This window comes from Trichosurus vulpecula, chromosome 5, assembly GCF_011100635.1.
Source record: "Trichosurus vulpecula isolate mTriVul1 chromosome 5, mTriVul1.pri, whole genome shotgun sequence".
NCBI classification, from domain to species: domain Eukaryota; kingdom Metazoa; phylum Chordata; class Mammalia; order Diprotodontia; family Phalangeridae; genus Trichosurus; species Trichosurus vulpecula.
In genome coordinates, this window is record NC_050577.1 from 242,701,803 (window position 1) to 242,713,865 (window position 12,063).

The 12,063-nt window shown below is 39.3% G+C and overlaps 1 protein-coding gene across 1 annotated transcript in view; it reads right to left on the bottom strand.

The window, feature by feature from the left end:
• LOC118851229 (GLIPR1-like protein 2) overlaps window positions 1-8,192 on the bottom strand; it is a 35,877-nt gene extending 27,685 nt beyond the window's left edge. Inside the window, exon 1 of the mRNA XM_036760727.1 lies at window positions 7,980-8,192. Coding sequence (XP_036616622.1) covers window positions 7,980-8,192 — 213 coding nt within the window. The remainder of the gene's footprint in view (window positions 1-7,979) is intronic.
• Between the last annotated feature and the right edge of the window lie 3,871 nt (window positions 8,193-12,063).

A 12,063-nucleotide genomic window follows, 5' to 3' on the forward strand; every position in this document is an offset into this window, starting at 1 on the left:
TTGTAAGAAAGCCTTTAAGGCAATGTTTTACTTTACTGAATCATCTGATTTTTGTTTTTTTTTTTGTAACCAACAACAATAACCACAGAGAGATCTTGTACTCTTTATCTTTCAGTAAATTGTGTGATGGTAAAGGGGAGGTCTTCTATGGAACAGGGCTTAAAAATTGGGATATTCCCTGTAGACATCATTACATCAAGAATGACACAGTAATATTAACCAAAATTTTATATATATGGGAAAATACGTAGATAGAGCAGTACTTGCTTTCTCAGGCACTTTAAAAAATCTTAATAAGGTCGGAAAAATCTTCCAGACTTTTCCGAATGGGACGTCTTCCCTCCTTTAGATACCTTGTTAATTAATCCTTTATTGTTTCTTACAACTCTGCTGACTCCAGCACTGATTTCATAAATGTTTGTGTATATATGTATACATATGTGTGTGTGTGTATATACATATATATATATATGTGGATAGATAGATATAGATATAGATCGTTTAATCCAGGTACTTTTTCCATTTTTGTTTTATTTAGTGTCATTTCTATCTCTACCATCTACCTAAGGGAGGGTGATGTTAAAGTCCAAGTGTGGTGGTTCCCCTTTCTTTGACTGTGAAGAAAGTTTGTTTTAAAATCTTCACAGAAGTAAAGTGAGCAAAACCAGGAGAACAGCAGCATAGTGCAATGATCAACTACGAATACTTAACCCTTCTCAACAATACAATAATCCAAGATACTTCTAAAGGACTAATGATGGAAAATGCTATCCACAGAGAAAGAACTGAGGGAGTCTGAATGAAGATTGAAGCATGCTATTTTCACTTTATTTTTTGTACTTTTTTTCTTTTGGTCTGTTTCTTCTTACACAACATGACTGATACAGAAATATATCTTATAAGACTGCACATGTATAATCTATTTAAAATTCTTACCTTTTTAGGGAGTGGGGGAGAAAATTTGGAACTCAAAATTTATAAAACAATGAATGTTAAAAATTGTCTTTATGTGTAACTGGAAAAAAAATAAAATACTATTTGAAAAAATTAAAGTGTTTAGACCAAAGAAAAATCTTTGCAGATCTTTTCATTTGTTTTTTGTTTGTTGTCCTTCCATTTTCATCCTTAAATGTTATAGACATAACTTTGTTTGACTGGGACTTATGGTAGTGGTAACATAAACTCTTCCTGTCACATAAGTTAAATGAGTTTTTCCATTAAAAAATATAGTGAAACTGTCAAGACATTGACATAGTTTACTAGTGAATCAAGTATAAAAACAAACCCAAGCAGAAGCTCCTCCTTTAGGGTCCACCTCCACATTGGCACGGCCAACACAATTGCAGGAAAATTGTGATCAATTAAGTCAATACTATGGCCTTGCTGAATAATCTTTCCTTGCTGTGGCTTCATAACCTATTTTTCTTAACTGTTAACTGTTTCTCAGTGTCTTGCTTTGTTCTAGTTCTGAACCTGAAATATAGGAATGGACTGTATCAAGGTGGGCCTAGAAGATTTTAAATACAGTTAGAAGGCCTGAATCAAAATAACCTTTTTGAAGTGTTAGATAAAGGCTATTAGGAGGAAGCCAAGTCCCTGGTCAATGAAAGTCCTGATAAGGAAGCCATGAAGCCTAAAGCCTCATGAGTTCTGGCAGTGCTGGCAGTAAACCATGAGATATCTGTGAATGACCTGGGAGGATTAGAAAATAAACTTTGTGGGCGTTTCACAATTACAGATATATGTGAACATTCTTCAAGCATCTAAGAAACATGCCCTGAAAATGTTATAGTAGCAATAAGGGACTTCAATCATCCAAACATCTGCTGGAGCCATCTGTCTCTCTGTCTGCCTATCCCCATGTCTACTCTTAGCCTAAAAGCAGAGAAGCTAATAACCTCTTTACTTGCCTTAGTGATAATTTCATATTTCAAAAGTTAGAAGAAACAGAGATATTCTATTACAGATCTGATTCTCGCCAACAGGAGAACTGGGGAAGAAATGATGGGAAGCTTAGGAATTTATAGTACAAAAGGAGAGGGTAACTAGTTTAGTTTCTTTGCACCCTAGATTTTGGGAAGGCAGATTTCAATGAGTTCAGAGGAAAGATAAGTAGGATACCATGGACTAAAATGATTCAGGTAAAATTAGCTCAGGAGGGATAGGGTATGCTCAAGAATGAAATACCAAAGACACAAAGAGAAACAATTCCAATGAAGAAGAAAAATGAGATTGGTCTGAGAGACAGAGGGAACTCACCAATCAACTTAAAATTCAGTCAGTTTCAGTCATGTCTGACTCTCTGTGATCCCATTTGGGGTTTTCTCGGCAAAGATATCGGAATGGTTTGCCATTTCCTTCTCCAGTTCATTTTACAGATGAGGAAACTGAGGCAAACAGGCTTAAGTGGCTTGCCTAGGGTCACACAGGCACTAAGTATCTGAGGCCAGATCTGAATTCATGAAGATGTGTCTTCCTGACTCCAGGCCCAACACTCTATCTACTGCACCAACTAGCTGCCCTTAATCACCTTCTTTGGTTATTTTCTTTCAAATATCAAGATATTTAGCTGCCATATCCTCATCTGCAATGGCCTCCTCTCTAATAATTTTAACATTATACAACTGAACTTAATTTTTAAAGCAACTGAACCAAAGCTTGCAGTAAATTTCTTCACTCCATTTCATTTCCATTTTCTTTCACTGCCTCAAATATTATAAATTTGGAACTTCTGTCTGAAGAGCAAGTTGGCTAAGAGAAATGTTTTTGATTATGATCTTCAAACTATACAGCTGAAAGGCGCTCCATCTCTTATCATGCTATTTTGTTTCTTGTGGTTGTTTACAAACATTTTACGCAGAGTTGATGCGACTTTACCTTTCTTCATTTTGCCTTTTTTATTTAATTTATTTATTTTAAGTTTTCAACATTCACTTCTATAAATTTTAAAATTGCTCCCCCCCTTTTCCCTCCCCCTCCCCAAAATGACATGCAATATGATATAGGCTCTACATATACATTCTTATTAAACATATTTTCACATTAGTCATGTTTTATAGAAGAATAAGAATGAATGGGAGGAACCACAACAAAGAAAAAATCAAAAAGAGAAAGCCAATAGTATGCTTCAATCTATCCGGTGTATTCAGATGAATTCAATGTATTCAGACTCTACAGTTCTTTTTCTGGATGTGGATGGCATTTTCCATTATGAGTCTTTTGAAACTGTTTTAGGTCTTTGCATTGCTGAGAAGAGCTAAGTCTACCAAAGTCAGTCATTGCACACTGTGGCTGTTACTATGTACAATGTTCTCCTGGTTCTGCTCACTTCAATCAGCATCAGTTCATATACGTCTTAGCAGGTTTTTCTGAAGTCCACCTGTTCATCATTTCTTATAGCACAATAATATTCCATTACATTTATATACCACAGCCATTCCCCAATTGATGGGCATCCCTTCCATGTCCAGGTCTTGGACACCACAGAAAGAGCTGCTATAAATATTTTTGCATGACAGTCATTTTCCCATTTTATGATCTCTTTGGGATATAGACCTAGAAGTGGTATTGCTGGGTCAATTGGGCATTGTTCCAAATTGCCCTCCAGAATAGTTGGATCAGTTCACAACTCCACCAACAATGAATTAGTGTTTCAATGTTCCCATATCTTCTCTAACATTGATCATTTTCCTGTTTTGTCATGTTAGCTAATCTAATAGGTGTGATGTGGTACCTCAGAGTTGTTTTAATTTGCATTTCTCTAATCAATAGTGATTTAGAGCACTTTTTCATATGACTATGGATAGTTTTAATTTCTTCCTCTGAAAACTGCCTGTTCATATCCTTTGACCATTTGTCAATTGGGAATGACTTGTATTCTTGTAAATTTTACTCAGTTCTCTATATATTTGAGAAATGAGGCCTTTATCAAAACACTAGATGTAAAAATTCTTTCCCTATTTTCTTCATCCCTCCTAATCTTGGTTGCATTGGCTTTATTTGTGCAAAAGCTTTTGAATTTAATGTAATCAAAATTATCCATTTTGTATTTCATAATTTTCTCTGTCTCCCGTTTGCTCAGAAAATCCTCCATTCTCAATAAATCTGATGGATAAACTCTTCCTTGCTCTCCTAATCTGTTTATAGTATCAATCTTTATACCTAGATCATGTACCCATTTGGACTTTATTTTGGTATACAGTGTCAGATGTTGGTCTATGCCCAGTTTCTACCATATTATTTTCCAGCTTTCCCAGCAGTTTTTGTCAAATTCTGAGTTCTTATCCCAGAAGCTGGGGTCTTTGGGTTTATCAAACAGTAGATTACTATAATTATTGACTATTGTGCCTTGTGTACCTAACCTATTCCACTGACCCACCACTCTATTTCTTAGCTAGTACCAAGTAGTTTTGATGATTGCTGCTTTATAATACAATTTAATATCTGGTATGGCTAGGCCACCTTCCCTAGCATTTCTTTTCATTAATTCCCTTGAAATTCTGGACCTTTTGTTCTTCCAGATGAATTTTGTTATTATTTTTTCTAGCTCTATAAAATAATCTTTTGGCAATTTGATTGGTATGGCACTGAATAAGTAAATTAATTTAGGTAGAACTGTCATTTTTATTATATTTGCTTTGCCTACCCACAAGTAACTGATGTTTTTCCAATTATTTAGATCTGACTTTATTTGTGTGAAAAGTGTTTTGTAATTGTGTTCATCTAGTTCCTGGGTTTGTTTTGGCTGTTTTGCCGTGTTTTATATAATATTCTGTACCACATATTAAAGTATTCTGACATCCTGTCCTATCTTAGATTTACTATTACCATGTTCATGACATTCAATTACATAAAATTTTTTTCTAATGTATTAACAAGCCTCTTCCTTTTGACCATCATGGAATACATAGTCCATAAACAGGAACCCTGTGGGATTCTGAATTCTAGACCACTTTGGATCCTCCACTGTGAAACTATCCCCTTTTTCAATGCCAGACACAAAATGGGATGGCCTCCAGCAAAAGGAGAAGGACCCTCTAGGTAAATGGATGATGGACCCTCAACAACCATTATAGCAAGATGGCACCTAGATAAACACAGGAGTTGGGTCAATACCAATGCCCTATAGCAGGCAACATGTTCACTGCTGAGATAAGATGATTAGGGCAAACTCATTATTGTTCCCTTATTAGAATGAGTTCAAGTGTTCATTATTATGATTTACCTACAAGAGATTCTCACCCCCCCCCAGACCCTTCCCCCCAACTGACTACTCACACTGAGACAATTAGGATAGTGAGGCAATTGATAGTAGCCCCTTGATTATATGACAATGAGGGCAATGCCAACATGCCAGATGATTTGTCCTTGACCTGTGGCCCTCTTGTTGAAAGTGGGTAACTTAGAAGGAATGCTATGTGTAACTTACCTTTCCCAGATCTTAGAGGGGAACTTAAGCCTTTCCCCAAACAGCTTTTGGCCTTGGGTGAGGTGGGGGGCAGCAGAAACCAAGGACAGACCCAGCCATAGAGAAAGGTAAGATGCTTATGCTACTGTCCATAGTTTAGGTGGGCTATACATCCAAGAGTAGGGCTAGAGGCAGAAGGTTCATCCTCTGGCTTTTAGACCTTGGAGAGAAGAGGGAAGAAATAGAGAGAACTCCCAATCTCACCATATGGAGAAAATACAGAGATGCAGAAAGGTCCCCAAGGGGAACCTCAACAGCGGACTTAAGAGGATCATCAGAGCAATTACATAGGCAAGAGATCAGAATGGGGACCTCTGGGAGAGATGGAGGAGGAAGGCCTTTCACTTAGGGAGTCATCACTTCATCTGGAGGCCAAATATCTGACAATGCCTGTCTCTACCCTGACCTAACTGTATATCAAGGACACCAAGGTGGACTAGGAGTGTCTCACTTAGCCTTGTCACTACAATGGGCTCTCATGAGAAGAATTCATTTCATGAGATTTCTGGACACTGGCACCTAAGTGATTATAATCCTGGGAAGTCCCAACAGTCCGGGTGACCCACTTTTTGATAGTTTTGCTTGGACATGAATACTTAACGTGGGACACCCAACTGATTGTCACTATCAGTGTGGGGCTATATGAGCCCTTGTGGTAGACTGTGAACCCCTTCTGTAGAAAGCAGTATATATAGGAACTAATCCTGCATTGCTTTAATAATACTGCAAAGCACCAGAAATAGGCCCCCACCAAATAGCAACTGACTGCTGTTCAATATAGTTGGTAGTGTCTCCAGCTATAATCTTCTTACCTTTTGGCTCCCCATCAAATAATGCCAGTGAAGCAATGTCAGATATCTGGAGGTGAGAGCAAGACTACTCACCATCATCCAGTCCCTCCTGTAGTGGCAAGCAGGATGGGACTTTTTGTTGTCTTTTATTTTGGAGTGCTTCTCAGCACTAAGGCAATCAAGTGCCTTTGACTGTGTCCTTTGTTTGAATCAAGAGTCTTTGATGACCTGTTAAGTCACAAGAAAGCCTAAGTCACATGAGTTTGAGTCGCATGATTGTGATGCCCACTGACCCTGAAGACGTGTATATATACTCTGAGGTTAGCATTTTGCTTAGGGCCCGCTCACTGGAAGTGTCATGTGATTTGACCAGACAAGACTCTGGAGAGCCATTAAGAGCTCCCCAGCTTTGAATAAACCCAGATGTTGGTGCTTTTCTCTCTGGTAACTATGTATGTAATGTCTTGGTCAGACAGCTAAAAGCCTGTCTGTTGATTTGTGTTATTTTGCTCTATTTATATAGTTTCTGCTTGTAATTTCTGTTTGTGTTTTCTCTGAAGTGCTGACTTGTATATTTAATTAAAGTAAGATTGTTAACCCCTTAAAGTTGCTTTCCTTAGAAAAGCAGATCAAAGAATCTGTGCTAGTAACCCTCCTGTGTGCTGGTGTTATTGGCCTTACACAGCCACAGTAGCATTGTTGTTACACTTCCTGGATACAAGGTTGCTGTCACTGACCACTTTCTAGTTAAATAGTCCTGTTTAGCCAGTACACAAGCCAGTGGCATATGGAGCTTGACAACTGACTTGGGCCTTCAACAAAGAGGTCCCACCTACTGTTTCAATGGTCCTGAAGATAGTTACCACCATGGGCCACTTGACCCCTACTTCCAGACACTGGTATGCTGTTGTTCATCTAGCTAGATGAGCCTTCTTCAGATGGCTTATACTTGGCAAGGTAGACAGTGCACCTTTGCTGTCCTTCCCGGAAAACTCCCACAACTTGCCTCCAATGAATGGGATGTACACTGGCCTCTTCGATTGTGCCCCTGGAATGGCCATCTTCCATTGCACTGATAACAACATCCTGGTTGGGCTGAGTAAGGACATTGTCTAAGGTTCTGAAGGCCTCGTTTGCTGCTCGATGGTGATGGCTGGGCTACCAACAATGGTAAGATCCAGCAGCCCACTCAACAAGTCAAGTTCCTGGGTGTTCAGTGAGACAATCCCACCAAAGAGAGAGACCCCTTGTTACATCCAATGTATCATCAGCCTTTTGGTTTCTGGAGACAAGACATACCTCATCGGGCATTGTGGTGAGGCAACCCGTAGAGTTTGAGTGGGGCCCCAGCCAACAAGGGCAGGGTCATCACCAATTTTCCCAGAGCTTAGTACAGTGCCTGGCACACATAGTAGGTGCTTAATATAAATGGCTATTGACTAACTCATCTGTAAAATGAGGGGGTTGGCTTAAATCAAGTATTCTTAATTTTTTTTTTACAAGCCACAAGCCCCTTTGGCATCATGGTGAAAGACTATGGCTCCCTTCTCAGAATAATGCTTCTAAATGCCAAAAATAAAATGCAAAAGATTACAAAGGAAATCAATTATCCGAAAATACAACCATTTGACAATTCTTAAATATTTTTTGTTTTAACTATAACTTGCTAATTATACTTGACACTAAAATATAAGCGGTAAAGGATTTTTAAGTCCACTCACTATGAACTGGACATTGGCTGCCGGCGGGGTAAGCCGTGTCCGAAGCAAATTGTGCATCTCCACACACTCATGGATAAATTCGACATCATCAATCTCGAGAACGTTGCTCTTTGATGACCCTTTGACCCTGAGGATTAGGAGCAAGAAAACGCTCAGGCAAGGCCTCATGGCTTCAACTTGGCCACTGTGCCTCACGCCTCGGGTACCAGGCATGCGCAGCAAGCCTGCGCTTGCCCAGTTTCTGAGGCTTTGATTGGTCAATTCTCTCCTACCTGCCCCGCCTCTTCCCCGCCCCTCCCCCGCCCCCTCAGCTCCCAGGGCTTTGATTGGAGAGTTCTCTCCTGTCTGCCCTGCCCATTCCCAGAGCTCTCAGGGCTTTGATTGGGGAGTTCTCTCCTGTCTGTCTCTCTGCCCCTCTCCTTTCCCAGGGCTTCCAAGCCTTTGATTGGAGGGCAGCGTCACCTACCATGACAGCTCCCTAAGTTTTGATTGGAAGGATCCCTCAATACACCAGCACTCTGCACCTTCGTGTTCTTCTATCCCAAGCCCACTCAGAGCTCCCAGACTCTGATTTGTCAGGATACCTTGGACCTGCCTCCTCTCCTCCCACTCTACCTTGCACCTGCCCCATGCTTTGAATGGCAGGATCCCTCATACCTGCAAGACCGTACTTAACTGAAGAAGGAGATTGCAAACTTCCTGAAGGAAACACTCTAGGGAAAGGATTCTTAACCTGGGATCCATGAACTTTTTAAAAAAATTTGTATTTCAAGATAATTAGGCACTGTATAATTATAATTATAATTCTATGGAATTATAATTCTATTATAATTCTATGGAATTTCCATTATATTTCTTTTATAATTCTATGGAATTTCATTTTTTTGCATTTAAAGCATTAAAAAGAGGTCCACAGGCTTCACCAGATTGACAATGGGGTCCACCACACATATTTAAAATGTTAAGAATCCTTATCTATAATTCACAGCCCCACATTCAACTTCTAGGGAAATACTTTATTTTTCTTTCCTTTTTTTTTTATTTTTTTTTATTTTTTTTATTTTTTGGAGCGGGGAAGGCAGGGCAAACTAGTAAATGTTTCAAGTGTCTGAGGTCGGAGTTGAATTCAGGTCCTGACTCCAGGGCCAGCCCTCTACTCACTGCGCCACCTAGCTGCCCCCTAAGGAAATACTTTAGAACCCATGTTCTTTCCAGTTTGATCCCTACACTCTAAAATTCCAAATGCTTCCTAGAATCACTTTATTTTTATTTTTATTTATTTCTCGGGTTTTAATGTGTCACCTCAGTCCCCAAACCCAATGGTAGGAGTCTCTTTCCTTTTTAGCAAATACTGGCCTGTGTTGAAGGGCAGGACAGAGTTAGCAATTGCAGGAGAAAGAAGAGCTCTTCACTTCTCTTCAAGTTCTGAATCGCTCCAGAATTTTTTCAAGACAATTTGGGTGCTTCTAACTTTCAGCTTCAAGAAAGAAAACGGAAGAAGCCAATAGCGCTTCAGATTGCTGAAGGAAAAGACTCTGGAAAGACATGAGAGGCATTGGCATTTTCCATCCTTGTCCTCAGCTTGCCACACTAGAGACCTCAGGGAATTAATCCTTATTATCTGTGTTGTTGATGGGTATGATGGAAACTGCCAACTCCTCTCATGTCCTTTCAGAGATTTTTTTTCCCTTCAGCAACCTGAAGTAGGATTTGCTTCTTCCATTTTCTCTCTTGAAGGTGAGAGTCAGAAGCTCTCAAATTGACTTGATAAAAGCAAAAAATAATATACTATTTTAATACATCAATATGCATTTAAACTCTATCCAAGGAGACAAGATGTACAAAATAAATGCAAGGTAAGTTGAAGGGGATGGTACTAGCATCTGAATGTATCAGGAATGGTCTCATGTAGAGGGTGGCTTTAGAGCTTTGAAGGAAATTTGGGGTTGTAAGAAGTGGAGGTAAGGAAGCAGTACATTCTAGGCATTGGCACAGCCCCTACAGAGGCATGGATATAGATATGGAGTGTCATGTGTGAGGAACAGCAAGAAGGCCAGACTGTATAGTGACATGAAAGATAGTAATTTAATATATTTGTTTTTTTTTAAAGCACTTAGCACAGTGCCTGGCATGTAGTAGGTACTATATAAATGCTTATTCTCTTTCTGCCCCTCCCCTTCCCTCTTTTAATAAACCATTACCTAAGAAAGAACCTAAGATATAAGTAAATGTTGACATGGCACTTTCACTGGGTATGTAATTATAATGAGATGATACACCAATCTTCCATGATATCTGTCTAGAAATAAGCATCGAATGTTAAAATTTGTGTTTACATGTGATTTCAAGATTACAAATCTTGATTACAAATCCTTCTGACATATAAATGCCCTTTGAGTGTGCACAGCACTACCCAACCTTTAATTAACATCTTCCATTATTTTCCATATGTAATTTTCTACACAACTCATTCAGTGGTGACTATGGACCTCCCCTACCACACTACCATACTAGTATGAACGGGTCAACTGGTGAAATGTACCTAGGAGAATGGAACAAGAGTGTCCTTCTGTATATCTTGGATGATGGCAGGAGTCATAGTAGTAGTAGGAGGGTGACAGCAGACTCTTCTAGAGATAGCGTTAGGTATGGCTCCTGAAACATGGGGTTGAAAAGAAGCAATAAATCACTTTTTTACAGAGGTACTAGTAAAACTGTAGGACGACATTCAACTCCATGGCATTAAGCACCCTACAACCCAACTAAGGACAAGGCATATTTGAAAGCACCTAATTCACTTGGATATGAGGCTGTCATATCAAGGTACCCCCAACTGATCCATGGGACAGCCTAATTTCCATGAGGATTTTTGAAGGATGGCTCTCCCTCCCCCTGCCCTTAGAGAAAAAATATCATGAGCTTTATACAGACATTTATGTTAACAACTATATCAATTCTTGTGGCAATGGGACATACAGAAACTCTTGGAATTTCCTGAGCCTTTCCCTACAGTTAACACTAAAGAATATTGGGTGTTAGAAGGAGTGAAAGCTATTTCCTCTCTAGAAATGGAGATGGAATTGGAGGGTAGAGCACTTTACTGCATTGGATCCCTTTACAATAACTCTTTGTGTCTAGTGAGGAAAACACACGGTCTCTGGTGACTTACATTGACTGCAACTAGTTGAACAAAGATGTCACGTCAATTGATGGAGCCATTCCTAACCTTATCAATGCAATGTTCCAGGTAATCTAAGCCACTGGTGAGTGGTATGCAGTTACGAACTTAATGTGTTTTTTTATTTATATAGTTGAGACTAGCCAGAAACAATTGGCTTTCAGATGGGGAGGAATCCAATATTCCCTCCCTGTCTTTCTCTAGTGCTACTTGAACTGTACTTCATATTTTCACAGTCTGGTTGGCAGATATTTGAAAAGACCCTTCTTCCTGACAGTATTACCATCTACCACTACATTCATGATGTAATATTGACAAGATGATATCTCATACGAAGGACAATTCTAGGCAGATCATCCCTAAGAAAATACAAGATATAGCCAATTGTGCCAAATTTTGAGAAATGGAGTAGATGAGAACCCAGATCCTCCCAGACACAGTCCAGAAAAATCTGTAGTTTCTTCCTTCCTTGCAATCTATAAAAGAAGCCCAGAGACTAAGACTTTTAGTGTTTTGGAGAACCCACATTCTCTATTTAGCTATTTTGATGGCCCCCATTTCTCATGTCACTTTCATGATCCCCTCTTTTAAATGGGATGAATGAGCAACAATCCTTGAAGATCTAAATCAGATTATCCTGCAATCCCTCTCTGGGCCCTTATGACTCTTTGGAGGTCTCTGTCCCTAAATACTAGGTTGAGTGGAGAGTAGGAACCTAGGAACTAAATGACTATTAGGTTTTTCAGCCAAAAGTTCACCCTAGGGGGTCCTTGGGATACCACTTTTAAAAAAAAAATCCTTTATGAACAACGAATACGGTAACTTAATTACTTGGCCCAAGTACTACCATCAGAAACTGTGTATTTAATTGGAAATTTTGTCCAGCCACGTGAAGAAAGAGGGGGG